This window comes from Bombyx mori, chromosome 7 (genome assembly GCF_030269925.1).
Source record: "Bombyx mori chromosome 7, ASM3026992v2".
In the NCBI taxonomy this organism is placed as follows: Eukaryota; Metazoa; Arthropoda; class Insecta; order Lepidoptera; family Bombycidae; genus Bombyx; species Bombyx mori.
The window spans coordinates 7,710,825-7,731,794 of record NC_085113.1 but is presented as its reverse complement, the minus strand read 5'-3'; the positions used below and the strand labels follow the sequence as shown (position 1 = coordinate 7,731,794).

Genomic DNA, 20,970 nt, shown 5'->3' with positions numbered 1-20,970 from the left:
AATACGAATGACTATAAGCAAATCATCGAGGTTCTTTCTAGGTGTGGTAACTTTCTAGAACTACTGTTTTAACTCTGCGAATCGTCTTGATGTCTATGTCTTTACTGGTGGTAGGACCACTTGTGAGGCCGCGCGGGTAGGTTCCACCACTCTGCCTATTTCTGCCATAAAGCAGTAATTCGTTTCGGTTTGAAGGGTGGGGCAGCTGTTGTAACTATACTTGAGACCTTAGAAGTTATATCTCAAGGTGGGTGGCGCATTTACGTTGTAGATGTCTATGGACTCCAGTAACCACTTAACACCTGGTGGACTGTGAGCACATCCACCCATTTAAGCTATAAAAAAAAAAGACTGTGATCTTACAGGATTGAGGTAAGCAGTGGCGTTTACCTAGTAATAAGCAGGGTGGTGGTACCTACCCGCACGGGTGTTTTGGCTGTGCAGCAGTAATGCGTTTCGATTTGATGGGTGGAACAGCTGTTACTGTAAAACTGAGATTTAGAACTCATCACGCAAGATGGGTGAGACGGTTTTTGATGTTTATGGGATCCGGTGCAATAGAGATCCTGAGCTCCTCAAAAAGCAATGTATCAAAACAAAACAAAAAAAGTTTTAATAAAACAAAACATCTTCCCTAAAAATTTTATTTTCGACTAGCTACTACATCCCAATATAAAAATACAATTCTTATTTTATTTTTCAATAATGAGACAAAAGTTATTAATCAGCTAAACGAAAACTGAACTTTTAAAAATTGCATCGAGATTTTTTTTATACAAACAAATAATAACATTTTTCATTTTACTACGCTTCATCTATTTAGTAACTTTTATCAGATAGTTGAAACATCAGCTCTTAATTATGTTAAGAATCAAAATTTATCCAGATGAATTTCTATACAAGTACAACACAGATGATACAGTAAAATGATGGTTCTTAAAATTAATTGTAAATTAAAAGTTATTTATTATTAGTTATTTTTTTGCAGATTAGTATTGTGGCATGTAAATGGAAGAATTCACGATTTTCATTAGATCTACGCAAGAGGACAGCTTCTTGGAGTTTGTTTAATATAAATAAATGTTTTTTTTTTTTGCCACAAAACGTTCCCGAATATATAGGTATCTAAGGAATCTTAGAATTAATGAATTCAAAGCGCAATCAGATTCCCATAAATTTACTTAAACAAACTGTATACATATTATATTATTATATACTAAGTTGTAACTAAATCACAAATAAGGTAACTTAACGCGCGCGATCTTTATTACGCAATATTACTAATTAAAATTAAAGCTACATAATATGAAAAAAAAACAATTCGCAACATCTCAGGCTTGTATTTCTTCAACAAAACATTATCTTAAAACTAAAGTGTTGCAACCCTAACCAGTGCGTTCAATACGAACGTTATTAAAATAAAGAAATCACTTATATTTGATGTGGTTGCGTTTTTTTTCTTCTTAAATCCTATAATAAAAATAGTTTGAAAAAATATTCAGAAATTATTAATACCATGTTTTAACGAGAAAAAAGGATATTTGATTTTGATATTTTTTTATTATTCATACTAAAATAAATGTGAATATTTTTAATGTTTGTTACTCAATCACGCAAAAATTCATTAAAAGATTAGATAGAGGCTTTTAATTTTGGAGTGATGCAATTAAATAATTCTTAAATACCGATCATAAAGTTGACGATTTCTGATGCTATAAAATTTAGAAACACGTTCGAATACTTATTCGGTATTTATTTACGCTTTTGTCACTGCACGCAATGTATTAGTAATAGAAATCAGCTGACGCACGGATCACATGGTCTTGTGAGGACGCGGGGGCGGTCGTGTTCACGTTACATTGCAGTTTCACGAAACATTAATAAAACACTATTTGTTCTTTCTATGTAGCTATTTTTATGCTCCTGATTAAAATAATAATAATGTTTTTCTATTTAGCATTACGCAAACACTATTTAACGAAACATAACCGGTATCTATCAATCCTTTATATGTTATTGATCATATTTTAACCGACATAAGCTCATAATTTTTTTTTATTGCTTATATGGGTGGAAGAGCTCACAGCCTATCTGGTGTTAAGTGGTTACTGGAGCCCATAGACATCTACAACGTAAATGCGCTACCCTACCTTGAGATATAAGTTCTAAGGTCTCAGTATAGTTACAACGGCTACCCCACCCTTCAAACCGAAACGCATTACTGCTCAAATTAAATTCACTCAAATCAAATTCTTTCAAATCACTTCAAGTAAATACAAGACGAATAACCATTTCTACGACGTCTCCATTAAAAAATGCGGATGGAATCTTGCGAACACAATTATTTATATCTTAATATCGAGACGTTATCTTAATGCTAAACACCATGACCACGTTTATATTCCGAACTGTTGGGTGTCGCAGTTCATTCGCTTACCAAGCTGATGGCATAATGTGGGTGAGCCCACGATGTCTCCTAGGAACACGCTCAGCAAATAATATTCTTTGGCTTGATCCGGAGAGCGCTTGTATTGACTGTAAAACAAACAATATCCAGTAACTTTTTTTTTGTTATTAGTGAGATGGGTAGACGAGCTCACGGTTCACCTGGTGTTAAGTGGTTACCGGAGCCCATAGACATCTACAACGTAAATGCGCCATCCATCTTGAGACATGAGTTCAGCTCCACGGCAGAAATAGGCAGGGTGATGGTATCTACCCGTGTGGGTTCACAAAACGTTCGACCACCGGTAATTACACAAATTAAAATTTTTGGGGTTCGTTTTATATTACACAATGTTATTCCTTCATCGTGGAAGTCAATCGTCCACCCATCTGAGCAATAAAAAATAAAATAGAAAAAGAAATCTTCTATGACATTAAAATTTTTCAAATGCCCACATCGTTATTAGTTTAGTCATCAAAGTAATTACTGTACAAAAACTTAATTAGATGGTCTTATCCAAAAGTAATTTTGTTTTATTATTTTACGCCAGAGAGAGACATCACATTTGTATCTTTACGTAATCTTTACTTTTGATTGTCAATCTGTCCCATAACAGAAGTCAACACGTTTTGTTACGGGAAACGATTTTGATTCGTTTTGGTAACTCCCAACAAAAAGTAAACAGTAATAATATGTCATAAAATATGAAAGACGCAGACAAAAGCTCGTAAACACGCGAATTTACTTCACACCTTCAACAATAGAAAACAAACTTTGTTCATTTAGACACACACACGCACACACACAATAAAAATTGTTTTGAGACTTGTGGATATTGTTAGATAGTAGCGACTTTAAGCTTTACGCTTCAGACTTAAGATTTCTTGTTGGATGGCATTCCTGAATGACATTAGAGAAGTGAAAGTGTCACACGAATTGCATAACGCAGCCACCTCGTACGATGAACGTGCGTCTAGTCTACCATCCGTAAGAATTTAATTAAGATGCATTTTTATTATTCGAGCAAACTCTATTTACAAACTTAACACCAAATTGGTGCAAATCGCCAACATTTGTTCAAATGTTGGGTTATTTATTACTTTGAGTACGAGACTAGTATGTAACCTAGAACGCGGTATGCCAACATTAATTGTTGGTTCGCAAATAATTCAAGTTGTTTCAATTCTAGTTTCAAATATTAATTGGTTTTTTTATTTTTTTATTTTTTGCTTAGATGGATGGACGATCTCACAGCCCACCTGGTGTTAAGTGGTTACTGGAGCCCATAGACATCTACAGCGTAAATGCCCCACCCATCTCGAGATATAAGTTCTAAGGTCTCAGTATAGTTACAACGGCTATCCCACCCTTCAAACCGAAACGCATTACTGCTTCACGGCGGAAATAGGCGGGGTGGTGGTACCTACCTGTGCGGACTCCCAAGAGGTCCTACCACCAGTAAAAAAATGTATCCTCTATAAATATGAGAATGTGATAAAATTCTATTTCAAAACCATCTGATTGTGTATTTTGAAACTTCAGTCTGTATTTTTATTTTAGAAACTCGACTATGAATTATGTATTTTTATTAACGATAATGACAAGCTACTACTATGTCTCATCGTATCATAATAATTCACGTCCAAAACTACATTGGCATTGTAAACTAATTACCTACAGTAATTACGTTCTCAACTATTTTTTTTTCTCCACCTTATCCCACTAGGTGGGGTCGGCACAGCTAATTTTTCTCTTCCATTCTCTTCTATCAGCCGTCATTTCAATACTCAATCCTCCCTCTCTCTCTCATATCGTCATTCACACACTCCATCCATGTCTTCTTCGGTCGACTAATTAGTCATAAGACTAATAGAATTGCTCGTCATGCGGTATTGCATTCCAGTCAACGTCATATTATTATACAATCTTACTAAATAAGGCCAGTAATGTACACACGACGCGACGCCGCAATGCACATCGCAGTCGTGTCCCAGTTGCGAAACGAGTTACTCATCTATTTTCAAAGCAGTTTTATTTCTATATTCATTAATTAGTAAAACGCAGCTACTCTCAGTTGTGACTGTAATTAAATGTATGAAAAACACTCATTAATTTACTTAGTACACGTGCTTTATGACAAAAGCCTCCCATGAAGAATCAACTAAACCTATATAATACAACCTATATTGTACAAAGCTTGCACATGAGTATAGACCAAGAAGAACAAACACTCACTTTATAGACTTATAGACTATAGCGGCCCGCTTCGGCTCCGCTCGGGTCTTTAACAAAAATTTCAACGATTTGCGGCATAACTATAACAGTTAGACATATGCTGTCGCGACACTTTTTGTAAATAATAATGTGTTCCAAAAAGTCGTAGTACATTCTTTTATTCTATCATGAATAGTTTTCGCAGCGCCCGCGATGTAAAGAATATTTTAGGTATTTTTTTTACACCTTGGATTACATTATTGGAGTTTTAGTAAAGATTCCTAATTTTTTCAAAAAAGATATTATGTCACTTTCAAATCGGTTCAGTAGTTTCGGAGCATATTCAATACTAACAAACAAACAAACAAATCTTTCCTCTTTATAATATTAGTATAGACAAGGCTATAGATAGTTCATGTTGCATTTCAACAGTTATATTATGTGCTTTATAATGGACCGAACAATGGTTTACGACAGAATGGTTGTGAAAGATACTACCAGCACCTGCTCATTGTAACTACATTCGGAGTTTCAATCGCATTAAAGGTGTAAATTCAGAAAGAATAAAATTGTTTGCAATAACTTGGATAAAGAATTGCTTGTGTTGATCTGATCCATGAACAACTGGTTCTATGGCAACACGGCGTCTTTTTATATGCGTATGCGTTGCTATTATGATGATGGATGAAAAATTCAGTCTTGACAATTTTCAGTACGTAAAACTTTACTAAATACTAAGCAAAATGAGTATCTTTGCCAAATCTAAAGCTTTTTAGTGCTTAAATGGATGGCCGAGCTCACGGCCCTCCTGGTGTTAAGTGGTTACCGGAGCTCATAAGCTCATGAGCTCATGAAGTCACTGTTTACAATACAACTGCTACCTCACATTTCAAACCGAATTACTACTTCAAAAAGAACCAGTCAGATAAAGTCTATCAGATGAATAATTTCAGAGATATCATGTTTAGTGTACATCACTTTGATATACATATGTAAGCATATAGGGAGCGGTGCTGCTTCTACGGAACCGATGATAGATTATAATTCCTTTTTATTTGACAGGTGTCATATCTCGAAAACATCGTTCAAAAAAAAATAGGTACAACTCGAAAAATATAAACTGGCGCAAGATTTATTAATATACTTAAAAAATCATTAATATTCTGTATAATTTAGCACGTAATCATACATATTAAGCTCATACGATTATCCAATCCGACTGGACGGACGGACGCTACAGTTGCGTGAGTATTATTACATCGATGTCCCAGTTTCGCGACACTACAGTGTGACCGCTGACACGAATACAGCGGAATACTGGACGTGGCATTGAAACCGCGAGTTTGGAACCGTTGCGAAATTGATAGAAAGCACAAGATGTACTACGGCGTCAAGGTTACGATTGTTTGGTAATTCCTCCTTTTAGTTCGCTGGTCACGTAGTACGTAAACGCAAAATAACAAATCGAATTTTGGTGAAAGGGAAATTGGTTTTAGAAATAAACCATGCTGTAATCCTCTGATTGTAACGATATCAATATTTTATGTGTGATTGGTTCAAAGTAATACAATAAATAGAGCCCAAAACCTACCACATGTTGAGTGAATGTAAAAACCCGATTTCAGATGTTGTGACAGAAAAGTATTTCATGCAAAAATCCCAGCCATTTTTTTTGGGCCTAATGTCCATATATTTATTCTTTGTGTTTTCATCTCATATCTTCATCATAATAATATATTTGAGCTCATCGAAGTCGTATTCAGTCTTCAAAAGAATTTACTGCCCTGACAAGCATCCCCAACCGGCTTAAAATATGGCATACAATAAGGATTATGCTAATATAGACTTTTGATTACGTGACGCTATTCCCAAATCGTGGATGTACTTCACGAGTACAGTAAGTCATAATGCTAGGTACATTTTCTTATTACCATTACTATGAGTAGATGATCTTATCTGCTGTAAAGTCGCCTCCATAGCAGACTGACATCATAATGTGAATTCCGCTTCCTACCCTTTAAACATTAACGCTTGTTGACATTTATCATAAAAAATATCATAGTAGCTATTATATTGAACAAAAATTGACACCTGATTGACGATCTTGATTGGCGAAAATACAGTTTTTTTTTTGTTTCCTACCTGTGCTGATATGATAGCCTTAAGAAACTATTTCAGCTTTACCTTAGCGTGTAGGTGAGCTCTTAGGGTCAAGCCCTACGTGTTGCTAACTGCTAAGACTGGCCCTAGTTCAAGAGCAGTGCTTCGCAAAATCTACAATATTTTTTTTATTGCGCTTGTAGGCAGACGATCGTACGGCCCACCTGATGGTGAGTGGTTACCGTCGCCCATGGACTTCAGCAATGCCAGGGGCAAAGCCAAGCCGCAGCATACCGCTTAATACTCTTCACAAGCCCCTACCACTCGATCAGAAACGCGAAAATACAGTTGTAAATTTAATATTTACCTGAAAACATCTGGCCAGTCAAGTTGAGGCCGCGGTTGCGTTCGCGCCCTGGTCGCATAGTGCGCGCATACACGTTCGAACACGCAAGCTTTGGCACCGAACTCGCCCACTATGTATTTCTCCACTTCTACGACATCGAAGGGCTCGGCTGGGTCCGTTAGCAACAACTCACGGCGACTCCGAGACCGGTATGTCGCTGAAAGAAAATAAATACCCTCTTAAAAGAAGATAAATAAGGTAAAACAAACTAAAACTACATATAAAAATCACTTCGTTGCTCTGACTCTTTTATATTGCTTAGATGGGTGGACGAGCTCACAGCCCACCTGGTGTTAAGTGGTTACTGGAGCCCATAGACATCTACAGCGTCAATGCGCCACTCACCTTGAGATATAAGTTCTAAGATCTCAGTATAGTTACAACGGCTGCTCCACCCTTCAAACCGAAACGCATTACTGCTTCACGGCAGAAATAAGCAGGGTGGTGGAAATTTGGTATTGGATGTCTATTTGTTCTTAACTGATATGTATATTTCAGGCATCCACAAGGAAGAATAAAATCCAATCTTGGCAAATAGCATTTTAAAATTGTGAACCTCCTTTAAAAGGTTCGTAATACAATCTTTTCACTTATCCAGGTTATGGACTGAAGAAAACACGCTCTGACCAAAATTTGGCACTACCCAATGCCCTAATCATATAATACCAAAATGCTAAGACAACTGCTCTATGGCAAACCAGAGGGCCGCAGAAGTCGTGGCAGACCCAAACTCCGATGGTTGGATGGCGTAGAGCGCGACCTCGAAGTTATCGGTGTTAGGAACTGGAAGGAAAAAGCCCTGAACAGAGCAGTGTGGAGAGTCATACTGGACCAGGCTAAGGCCCACCCTGGGCTCCAAGGCCTAAGATGATGATGATGAATGCCCTAATCATATGGAATGCCTCATCGTACCATAACAGTTCACCCCCCAAACCTACATTGGCAGTGTAAACTAATTACAGTAATTAAGTGTTCAATTAATTAGTCATAAGACTAATAGAATTGCTCGTCATTGGTGTTGCATTCCACTACGTCATATTATTATACAATCTTACTAAATAAAGCCAGTAATGTTCGTAATACAATCTTTTCTGACTTATTCAGGTTATCGACTGAAGCACACACACTCTCACCAAAATTTGGCACTACCGCAATGCCCTAATCATATGGAATGCTTCAGGCATGATCTTTAGAGCATTATAAATTGGACTTTTTTAAAGAGAATATAAAGAAACAAACAAAAGGTTTACGATCACGAATAGATGTCGGTAGGTCTTCAGCTCGAATGAAATCAGAAACGTCCATACCCAATGACGGCTGTGTGAATCTAGCTTTATAATCCTGTGCTTAGCCTTGCTAAGAGGATCTAAGAGGATACTTGGCTAAAGAAAATTGCGTTAAAAAAAGATTTAACAATTTTCTCAAGAATATTATCTTGATTAAATACACTTGGACCAATAATATGGTATTTTTTCATTAAAATTTCGTTTAGTAGTAGAACGTATTATAAAAGCACGCTGATAGCGAAGCAGTCATGTTTCCCGGTTTGAAGTGAAATAGCCAAATGCCAGGAAAGGATCCGGAGTTTCTTTGGGCACATAATACGATCCTCATTGCACAGCCTGGAGAAACTCAAAATTCTCGGACAGATGGAGGGGAAGCGCGCTAGAGGAAGAGCGCCAGCTAGATGGGTTGACCAACTCAAGGAGGTGACTGGAGGCCAGATATGGGGAGCGGTACATATGGCGCAGAACCGGACCGAGTGGAGAAGATTGACATACAGTCACGATCCTCAGCATTGAGGGAACGACCAGAAAGAAGCCGTTACACTATATTTTGAGATTGAATCTTCATACGCAAGACGGTAGGTGGTTAGGAAGCCAGCCCTATACCGGGTGTCTCAAAAATCAACGTCAAGCCGAAACGGGGTGACAAAATTGATTGTAACCATCATGAGAAAAATCAGAAAAAAAAATATATCCCATGCAGTTTTGAAATTATGGGCATTTAAGAAAAACCAAAAAATTTGGTCAAACTGTAACCATTTTTCGGTTATTCTTTGTTAACGAATGACCAGTTCATCGCTTATTAACCTGTAATTTCTATGTTATCTTTTAAAATAAGGGGACATGTTTCTATATAGGTGTTATATTGATTTCCATATATGTATTGTACTGATTTCCATATATGTATTGTACTGATTTCCATGTTTGTATTGTACTGTTTGTTTCTCAAATAAATAAATAAATAAACGATTAAGATGTCGGACAACATTTCTTTGGATTCTTTTGCTTTGATCTAATTTTTATTACGACTACTAGTTAAAGTATTATATTTAAAGACTTAGTGAATCTTTTTCTATCACAAACAAAGGAGTTTCGTTATTTTTGGTACATAAACCTTTGACTAATAATAAGCTGATAGAAAGTTTTAAATAATATATTGTATCAACCCACTGCTATTTCACTTCTTCATATTACTCACTTCTATTTAACAAGGATTGGCACCGTAAATCACAAAACACACTAAATATTCATATTAGAATGACAGATTCCAAATTTAAATGTAATGTTTATGGTTTTTATCTATCGTAACAATTCATAAATGCAACCTTTGATATTGTGTTCATAAATTGTATTTTTTTAGAACAAATTTCAAATTTTCCGGCTTCAGGGGTAAAATCTTTGCTGTCGTTAATGTTATCAATCTAGGAATCGACTCGTGTCTGTATGACAGGTGATGCTATGTTTGATTATTTGGCCACATGCATAAGATTTACGGTAAACATTTTGTAATATTAATTGTTATTTTTAATGCCAATTAATAAAGGCGATATAACCTGGCGTTCAACCATGTTATGGTAGAGAATGGGTACCTACGCTTGGACAAGAGGACAAATCTGTCATGTTCGAATCTATTCTGGAAGCTGTACTCAAATAAACCAAAGGCAAACGGTACTGTTATTAGAGCCGGAATATTGAAACGAAGAGTAGTTTTATACACTTTTTTATTCAAAGTCTACAAGGAGGCCTCGCGGCAAGACAACCAAATATCGTTAATGAAAAAGAAAAAGATTTAAGCAAACTGAAATTTAAAATACACCAAAGAAGTTTTAGTAAAATTCGTATTAGCAATCATTATAATTGTTAAAAATATACACATTCACGAGACTTATATTTATTAATTTGTTATCAAATAAATACATTGAACGATATTAAATGAATGTAGCACTGTCAAAGCTAGAAATGTATTTAGAACAAATAACTAATAGCACTATTGATTGATAGAGTTACGTTTTTTCACTGACAACATGAAGACAAAAGCTTACTAACCTGGACTTAAAGAATATGACAGCTTCTTCAAGAAATTCGTCAACTTAACACTGGTCACGATAAAAGGGAATCCAACTAATTGTACCGGTAATTCGAATGGCGTCTCTTGACCGCCAACAGTACAACAAAAAAGTGCCACGAACAAAATGTAAGACGTTCTTCTATCCATTGTCGTGCAAAAACGAGATGTGAATGTTTTCAAAATTCAAACATCAAAATAGTTACGCAATCTGCTTAAAATTCTATTGTACGCGTCTTCTAAGACCATTGCGAAATGTTCACATTGTATTTTTCTTTTGTTTTTTTTTTCGAACAAATTATTGTCTTATGGCACCAAAATATAAACAGCAAAAATTGAGTTCCTTTTTTTTAAAATGTTTACTGATTTCGACAAACTGGCCGAAAATTTTCGTTCGAAATTTAAAAATTGCCGCGTATTATGCTTGGTTACGTCACGGTTAAAGAGTGTTACAAGACTGTATAACGCCGCACTAGCCCGTCGGACGGCCGAGATTGCACTGCAAAAACGTTCTCGAGAAACGCATTCACCGTGGTTCTGCAATATCGGTGTACCTTACTTTACGTTTGTAGGTCAATCGACATTCTTGTGTCATTCATTGCGTTGGAATACAGATAGTGATCTAACTAGCACTGACGGTCAGACGAGGAACACGAATTTAAATAAACGAAAATTTATACAAATATTATAATTCTTCTTTTCTTTCCTATCTATGCTGATAGCTGAGCTCTCGAGGCTCAAACCAGGTGTTGCTAACACTGGCCCTAGCAAGCGCAGTGCTTCGCAGAACCTACCACCGAATCGGAAACGCGACCCACTGAGAAGATCCGGCGAGAAACTCAGTGGGCTAATTATAATTCGAGGGGTGAAAAACTATTTGGTTTAAGTGGCATTTTTAGAGCTTAACAGGAGAGCCATTTAGAGTTTTTAATTTGGAAAGAATATAATAACAAAAAAAACTTCTTCAGCTATTTCAATGGGTAAACTTAATTGAAGTTCAATTAAAAACATCGAATTCTTGATGCTAATACTAAATAAAACGGAGCTTTAAATGGCAAAGATAATATAATTTATCATAAGAAGGTTCCGTTGCTCATCAACATTGACCGTGACACATGTCATGACCAAGCCCTAATTAGTGAACAGCAATTTAAAATTATCTCTGCTTAAAATAAATAAGCAACGCTTGCAGCATGCTTTGCAAATCGTAATTTTCAACAAAACTCTAAAACGCTTTAACAACGTTAATGCGTGCGGGTTTAATTAAAGTCTCGTCCTTCAACGTCGCAAAATCATTTGCGGCACGCAAAACTATTATTTAAAAGTAGTAGGTACATTAGTCGCTTTTGTAAGCTGTGTTGCTATTGAGAAATTAGCACATGATAATAAGATACATCATCAAAGAATAATGTTATGAAATTCGGATATAAAAATAAAAGACAATCCAATGTGACAATAAAACGATTTACAAAAATCACCAATAAACATGAAATATAATATAAAATTGCGAACATTTCATACAAAACATAGGAATATGAAATCTTCAATCAACAATTGTTGATCGAAGTATGAAATCGATATAATTACTTAAATGTCAGACATAGAACAAACGCAATATTTAAAGTTTTATCATTATTTTTTTATTATTGTTCAGTACTTTTTGATTACTGAAAAGCATTCATAAATAACGAAAAATAAAGTAATAATAATAATAATAATTTTATTTACTACATAAACTCTTAAATCATGACCTAGAATACTATTTACATATTTAACAAATTGAGAGATTACGCAGATGGCATCAACAATATAATATTAACCAATGATCCTCACACTATGCATAGCCTGTATCGTGAGGACCAAAATACGATTTACTATATATATAATCGACCTCAAAACGACATCACTATCTCTATATATAAAAATGAATTGCTGTTCGTTAGTCTCGCTAAAACTCGAGCACGGCTGAACCGATTTGGCTAATTTTTGTCTTGAATTATTTTTGGAAGTCCAGAGAAGGTTTAAAAGGTTGATAAATATGAAAATGCTCGGAATTAAATAAAAATAACAATTTTGTTTTTTCTTTGATGTGTCCCCCATCGGTCTTTTATTTATCGATTGAGGCACTACGAAGTCTGCCGGGTCAGCTAGTTATTAATAATTATTACACTAAAAACATGCGTTTACAAAATAAAGTAATCAATAATTACCTGGGCTCAAAGCATAGGATAGTTTCTTAACAAAGTTGGTGAGTCGCACCGCCATGATGATGAAAGGGAAACCTATCAACTGTACTGGTAGTTCGAACGATGTCTGCTGACCAGTTCCTTCCAATAGACATTGGAACAGCAGAAATGACAATAGACACCAGACATAACACACTTTAGCTAACTCCATTGCTTAGAACATTAACTTCTAAATTTAAATTTAAATCTCGGAAAAAATGATTACAGCACTACTAAAAAATAAGCTGTATGTCTTTTATTTTTTTCAAATCGATTTTGCACACGTTCGAATCGATACTAGGACAAAATGAAATTAATTAAAAATCATTCACGCATTAGTTTCGACGGATTGTATAACACTACGACCTTAGGTGGATATGCAAGTAAAACTGACCGTGTCCGAATGGAGGCTACCGACCGTTTTGTGTTTCGTAATGTAATTATAAAGTAATCAATTGATTACATTACTAATTCACAAGCGACGCTTCATTTGGTGCAATTATGACCGAGCACCCACCAGATCGTCTGTGATTTATTTTGTAACACGAATACCAACATGTTACACAAAAAAAGAAATATTTAATTTAATTTAATTTAATTTAATTGTACCAATTAATATTTACTACTTCGCTGGAATATTCGAATAGATTTAAATTATTACAGAATAATTAGTTAGATTGTGTTTGTCGTTTGCATGTATACTTGTTCCAAAGAATTCCGAGTAATTAATTTTCGACAATTAAAAACTTCCTACCACATAATGGAAAACGTAATTCACCGCTTTTTTTAGTATAATTAAAGAAACAATAAAACTAAACAACCAATAGGCACGAACAAAAAGTTTTATCCCAATAATTTAACCATTGGTTAGTTGAGTTTTATTAAAAACCTCCACAGATACATTTTTACGACTGTTCATTTAGTAAATAAAAACTTATTATGTGAGTAATAATATAAATAAAATATAACTCTTGAGAATGAAAGTTTAGTTGCGAACACAAACTAGTTTTATGTTGTGAAAACGATATTCTCACGTTCACACAATTATATTTAATTCAGTTTTATTCAGATCCGTACGAACGAAAGTTGGGATTTGAATGTAAGTTCTATAAAAATCGAAATAAATAAATAAATAAATATTTACTAACAGTCACGCCACGTTAACTGGTCCCGTGATAAGTTCGTAAAGAACTTGTGTTACAGGTACCAGATAACGGAAATAAATGTAAGATTTTTATTATACACATACACATATTTAATATACATCCGTAACCCTGGAAAAGACATTTATATTTATCATAGAAATATCTTCTTTTGGCGGGATTCGAAGCCGCGACCCCCTTGTGTAGTGACCATGTCACTTACCACTACACCAGACGGCCGTTAAAGTATAAAGTAATCACTATTAAAGGTTTTCACTAGGAAAAGCATCTCGTGGTTATTTAAAGTAACGTCAAAAACACGTATTGGAAGTAAGTACACAATATAATAAAATCACGACCGCAAAACGATTTCGAAATAAGCAACGTCAGTTAGACTTCTGCACTTGTCAAATACACTGTGTACGCGAACAATCCTTGCCGTTCCCCTCCAGGCGTGTCTGTGGTAATGACTTCTGTCATTAGGCAATAGATGAACAGGTACATTGACTGTGCACGTTTATCTAACCAGCCAGACTAAGAACTATTTACAGTATACAGGGAATTTCGGGGGCGATAAATCGATCTAGCTACGATTTATTTTCAGAAAATGTTGTTTTATTCGTGTTTTCAATAATCAACTTTATCAATATTTTTTATTTTGTCTTTAAATAACCAGTTCATGTTTTTTTTATTATTCTGTCCGTAAGATCGAAAAATATTATTCATATTTCATCATTTTATCAATATGTAATTCGTATTTAAATATAATTTCTGAAAAACACAATTTATCATCATTATCTAGTCATTATCTAGTATGGTGTTAAAAAAAGAAGTTGTTGGAAATTTCGTGATAGTACTGGTATTGTGCTATGCTAAGCTGTGCCGTCTAAAGATCGCCTTAATATACATTACCGTGTAAAGAGTTTTTTTTTTTTTCCACCGGAGAAAATCGCCGGATCCCCATCCGCGCGGCAGGTGGGGTATGTGGGAGTTGAACCTCACTAAAAACTCCTGCCGCTCACAACCGGCGCCCTACCTCGGACCGGGCCGGAGCCCAGTCGGGGCTATTGAAACGGCGGGACAGGGTTGACGCAGAGCACATTACATCCATCCCACACCGTGTAAAGAGTAGCTGAAGTTTTGGAAAAACATTCGATTTTAACAGTTAGATCACAACGGATTACTATATTATTGTGGTAGAAAGTGAATTTTCATTTCACCAAGGAATTAGCGAACAATTGACACTTTAAGATATAAAGTGAAAGTATCAGTAGTAATACACTTTTTTCCCTAGGATGATAGCCTTGGGAGGCTATTCCAGCTTCTCCTTGACGTGTAAGTGAGCTCACGGGGCTCAAACTGGGAGTGTTGCTAACACTGGCCCTAGCAAAAGCAGAGCTTTGCAGAATCTACCACCGGATCGGAAACGCGGCCCACTGAGATGATCCGGCGAGAAACTCAGTGGGCTATGTGTATGGGTTAATTCACTCGTCGAGTCTTTCGTCGCAAACGACGGGTTCGACGGGTGGAAACATTGTTTTAACTAAATATAGTGTATGTTTTGTACTGTTGGTTTCCCAAATAAATTGATAAATAAATAAATTAATTAATTAATTTACAATATAACATAATAACAAAATCCTAATTGTATTGTATTAGGAATGTCTTGCTCTTCAAGCTGGATTGCACTGCGGATCCGTAGCAGAAATAGGGAGAGTAGTTGAGACTATATGAACTTACAATGTGCCTTACCACCGATAAATCCTGAAACGATCGCTGAACTAAGGGATTTCCGCTGAAGGATGTAGTAAGGTCATGTAGCCTTATCCTCTGGTAAACATCCGGACGAAATATTATTAATATAGGATCCTTTGCCCTCGATAATCTATTCTAAGCTTTACCATCTTTATAAATAACCAGCTTTTGCCCGCGACTCCTTTCGCGTGGAATAGCTACTTTGGCATAACGCTAAACTTTACTCCCCACTTCATTTACGTAGAAAGTGAAAATGTTTTTGAATTGTGGAATGTTAAGGAGCTATTTAAACCCTTATTTTGAAACACTCTTTATTGGTGCTCCACTGGTATTGGTCTTACCGTGATGTTTTCTAGAGCCTTCCTCAATAAACGGGCTATCTAACACTGAAAGAATTTTTAAAATCGGACCACTAGTTTCTGAGGTTAGCGTGTTCAAACAAACAAACTCTTCAGCTTATTAAGCTTAGCAGTATTAGCATAGATATAGATACTTAATCACACAACAGCTGATTTCATCTATATTAACACGGGATACTTTTGTCAAAGCAAATGACAAGATCCGAGAAACTCCAGGTTTATCTACTAATAATAAACACGACAGAACGTTTTGCTGTTTCGTGATTTTTTATGTGACCAGCGCACATACAAATCGCCATGAAATTTATAGACGAGACAGTGACACAAGCAACTTTTATTTAGAGAAAATGCAACGTGTTTCAGTATGTCTGAATTACAAAAATAACGCTAATGGAACCGCGTTGCACGTCTAGTCGAAAATAAAAAACAATCTACATTCTAACCGACTATTAATACTATTGCTTACGATCGAAAATTCAGGATATCTTTTTAACAAACTCAGCTGATGGATTCTATGCCGACAGAATAACTTCAAGTAACTTATAAATTGTCAAGATTCTAGAATTCGTTTGAGACAATCTATTCAATAAAATACAACTAATATTTAATCTGGTCATTTCAAATTTTAAAAACATCAACCTTTATTTACCTGTAGTGATTAATCTCAAACATTTCTAATCGCAACTTACTTAACCAATGAATGTTGCTCTTAAGCTTTTTTAATATTTATATCAATCACGAATTTTAGTAAGCAGAATACAGAAACGAAAAATAAAGAAAGAAAAACCATTACATTTTCGTAGTTGAGAGAGGTGTATTCGACAAATTCTCGGCACGGGGAATGTTGTGAGGAGACCATTACGGTTGAGGATCTTGTTATTCTGAGATTACAGGCCGCCCCACCTGCGCGAATGAAAACGAAAGTTTCACACCGACTGTTGAAGGTTTTGCAACTAAGATACAAAGGGGACCGGGTCTTGAGAGAAATATATAGAGTAAGTAGATTATTTTTTCTATTGCACAGACAGTTGAACGACCTAATCGCCTACCTGGTGGTACCATGCAAATGTCGGCACCTACATAGAGATGTCTAAAGCTCAAATTTATAGTATATATTAATAATAGTATAGTCCCGTCCTTGAAGCAGTCATAGCACATACACACACACATACATACATAGCACGTCATTACGGATCCTCTCGATCCATTAACAGTGCTTTTAAGTACCTCAAGCACCGGTCATCGTTCTCGTCGAACCCGTCGCTTGCGACGAAGGGCTCGAGGAGTAAATTAACCCTCACTGAGTTTCTCACCGGAACTTCTCAGTGGGTCAGGTTTCCGGTCTGGTGGCAGATTCTGCGAAGCACTGCCCTTGCTAGGGCTAGTGTTAGCAACACTCCCGGTTTGAGCCCCGTGAGCTCACCTACTAGTTCGGTGAATCTAGAATAACCACTCGAGGCTACTAGAATAGATGAAAAAAATAATACATACTGCATTGCGGCAAGAATATGTAGGTACCGAACTACCTATGTAGATATAAAAATCAAAACGTTTAAAATATGCATAATCACAAAAACATTTATGACAATATCAACAAACATTACATAGCAAACATTATACTAGTTACTGTAAGAAATAATAGTAATTTTGTTTAACGAAAAATGTAATGGAAGTTTTCCGAAATCGGCTACACAAAATGTAGGTACGTATAATACTAATCCAAGGTCGAAACGAAAACCACGTACATAATTATTTAGAAATAGTTATATCTTCTAGTTTCATTAGAATATATTAACATTTTCATATCCATTCAACAAGAGCGAATCTCAAAACTAATGCTTCCTTAGGGATTGGAACCACGACACCTACATAGAAATTCGAATCAACTACCATTAAAGTTTATGGCACCATTGGGCACTCCTAGAACCTAAATATATTATTATGTTAGGAAACAAAAATATCCAAAATAGCAGTCACATAAAAACAAATACTCGTGTGTGTACGTTAAATAAATCCAAATCTAGTTGATGGCAATCCAGGATCCGTTTCTCACTTGGTACTGGGGCGTTTAAGAACGCACCTTTTTTATGATGCGTAAGCCGGAACGCACGACAGGTTGAAAAAAAAATCGGTTGTCTGTAAAGTCTGTTTACTGACAATAGTTGAACGTGACAACGTCTTAAGAAAATATTGATGATGGAATGGTTTAATTTTTCAAAAGAAAATTTTAATTTTATTTGTTTGATAGATATTTTGTATGGACAATTGACACCACATTTACTTTTTACTGAACTTCATACCTGACGAAAACATGTAAATGTATTATTGTATAGCAGCTGTCCACGCGGATGCATCTTTCACTCAAATAGGAGAGAGACAGTTGTTGAACGCTGGCGAACGCGGAGGCCGATTGTGCCTTTTTATCGCTTGTTGCGCGCTCTCGCTTGCACTTCAAGCCTTAAATGAAACGCCTCAGAGCGAGGTAACGCCGCATGAGTCATGTTTTTCGTGCGTGCAGCCGGCTCCATCGAAATGTAAGACGTTGTCACGTCAAAATGATGGTCTGTGACATCATGATATATTACCGCCAAATGAGAAGAAATAAAAAGTGCTATAACTGTGTAAGCTCTGTAAATCGCTGCTAAATTAAGGTTCCTATTGTTTCGATTGTGTTGTTAATTATGAGTTGATGCTAAAACGCGACTTTCACGTGAAATAAAGAAGGGACCCTATTCGGAGCCCCTCAGTATTGATAACAATTCCAAGGTCTCATGGTAGGGTATGAATACACTCTCTATTTAAGACAACTTGTATTCCAATCTCAAACGCAAAACATAATACTAGTGTAATTGATATTTCAGTCTGATTCCAGTGGCATTGTGATGACCAAAGGATTTCTTCAGGAAGCGGTGAAAACGTCTGCCCAAAATTACTAATTAAAAACACTATGAAGTCGTCATGGCCTAAAGGATAAGACATCCAGTGCATTCGTATGTAGCGATGCACCGGTGTTCGAATCCCGCAGGCGGGTAGGTACCAATTTTTGGAATGAAATACGTAATTAACAAATGTTCACGATTGACATCCACGGTGAAGGAATAACGTCGTGTAATAAAAATCAAACCCGCAAAATTATAATTTGCGTAATCACTGGTGGTAGGACCTCTTGTGGGTCCGCACGGGTAGGTACCACCGCCCCGCCTATTTCTGCCGTGAAGCAGTAATGCGTTTCGGTTTGAAAGGTGGAGCAGCCGTTGTAGCTATACTGAGACCTTAGAACTTATATCTCAAGGTGTGTGGCGTATTAACGTTGTAGATGTCTATGGGCTCCAGTAACCACTTAACACCAGGTGGGCTGTGAGCTCGTCCACCCATCTAAGCAATAAAAAAAAACACTTACCATGCGCCGTTGCATCGCACGATATGAAAACTGCGAACGTTAAACAAAAAAATATGTTCATTTTAATATTTGTTACGCACGACTTTCTCACGAAACAGAGTTGACTCGTTGAGTTGTTAGACACGAATGCGGCACTTGACGCCACAATGCAGTTCGATTTAATGTGAGATAATATTAAAAACCATACTAACGTTGCGAAAAAGAAAGTTCAGTATTGTCTTAACAAGGTACAGTTGCTACAAATGTCAGACATCTCAAGGCTCAAAATTGCTCTCACATAGGAATGGGAGAATATTTATCAAAATCGTATAAGAAACTTGGTTTACAACGTTTTGACATTAACGCAGTAATGGAACCGCGAGGAGTCAATGAAAAGTATTAAAATTCAAGATTTAAGATTCAATATTTTCACTGGTGGTAGGACCTCTTGTGAGTCCGCACGAATAGGTACGATTACCCCGCCTATTTCTGCCGTTAACACCAAGTGGGCTGCTCGTCCACCCACCTAAGCAATTAAAAAAAAATCTCATGCCTCAAAATTGCTCTCATATAGGAATGGGAGGATATTTATCAAAATCGTATAAGAAACTTGGTGTACAACATTTTGGCGTTAACGCAGTAATGGAATCACGAGGAAAGCAATGAAAAGTATTAAAATTCAAGATTTAAGATTCAATATTTTCACTGGTGGTAGGACCTCTTGTGAGTCCGCACGAATAGGTACGATTACCCCGCCTATTTCTGCCGTTAACACCAGGTGGGCTGCTCGTCCATCCACCTAAGCAATTAAAAAAAAAACATCTCATGGCTCAAAATTGCTCTCACATAGGAATGGGAGAATATTTATCAAAATCGTATAAGAAACTTGGTGTACAACATTTTGGCGTTAACGCAGTAATGGAATCACGAGGAAGCAATGAAAAGTATTAAAATTCAAGATTTAAGATTCAATATTTTCACTGGTGGTAGGACCTCTTGTGAGTCCGCACGAATAGGTACGATTACCCCGCCTATTTCTGCTGTTAACACCAGGTGGGCTGCTCGTCCACCCACCTAAGCAATTAAAAAAAAAACATCTCATGGCTTAAAATTGCTCACACATTGGAACAGGAGGATATTTGCCAAAATCGTATAGGAAACTTGGTGTAGAGCATGCCAAGCCGCGTTAAGGTAGTAATGGAAGCACGAGGAGACAATACAATGTATTAAAATTCAAAAAAATCATATTTTTGTACAAAAACGTCATGTTTCTTATTATTGTTTTAAGGCGAGGTCAGCAGTTTTTTTTTTCTCTATGTAATTTTTATCAAATAAAATGCTTATGAATTTTGTTACTTTCATTTAAGGGGTATTATATTGTCTATTAAACACCGTATATTTTATTATATATCGACTATAGTTGTATGTGTGGTTCTATATTATAATATCTTTCTGTAAATTTGAAATGACTAACGTAACTGATACAATTCTAACTGAAGAGTATAAAAAGCGTAGTAAGAAATACGGGAATAAATTTTTTTAAGAAAAAACATTGTAAAATTAGTTAATAAATATAGTAAAAATTTTCATAGA

At 36.0% G+C, this 20,970-nt stretch overlaps 1 protein-coding gene across 3 annotated transcripts; it reads right to left on the bottom strand.

Annotated features, from left to right (window-relative positions):
- Positions 1 to 630: 630 nt before the first annotated feature.
- LOC101746867 (uncharacterized) lies at positions 631 to 19,557 on the bottom strand. Of its 3 annotated transcripts, none has more exons than XM_012694810.4 (3): positions 19,399 to 19,557; positions 7,128 to 7,323; positions 631 to 2,535 (listed from the first exon to the last, which is right to left on the bottom strand). In XM_012694810.4, exons 1-3 carry the CDS (start codon positions 19,457 to 19,459, stop codon positions 2,397 to 2,399), a joined length of 396 nt encoding a protein of 131 aa, XP_012550264.1. In that variant the 5' UTR covers positions 19,460 to 19,557; the 3' UTR covers positions 631 to 2,396. The 3 variants fall into 3 exon arrangements, with proteins under 3 accessions (XP_012550264.1, XP_004931354.1, XP_004931355.2); XM_004931297.5 differs by lacking the exon at positions 19,399 to 19,557 and adding an exon at positions 12,728 to 12,929; XM_004931298.4 differs by lacking the exon at positions 19,399 to 19,557 and adding an exon at positions 10,499 to 11,013.
- Between the last annotated feature and the right edge of the window lie 1,413 nt (positions 19,558 to 20,970).

Excerpts from the sequence above, each read along its gene's own strand:
- LOC101746867 (XM_004931297.5), bottom strand. The coding sequence starts at position 12,914 with ATGGAGTTAGCTAAAGTGTGTTATGTCTGGTGTCTATTGTCATTTCTG. Across the intron at positions 7,324-12,727 it reads ATCCTATGCTTTGAGCCCAG|CGACATACCGGTCTCGGAGT; the intron begins GTAATTATTGAT and ends ATTTTCTTTCAG. Across the intron at positions 2,536-7,127 it reads GACTGGCCAGATGTTTTCAG|TCAATACAAGCGCTCTCCGG; the intron begins GTAAATATTAAA and ends TTTGTTTTACAG.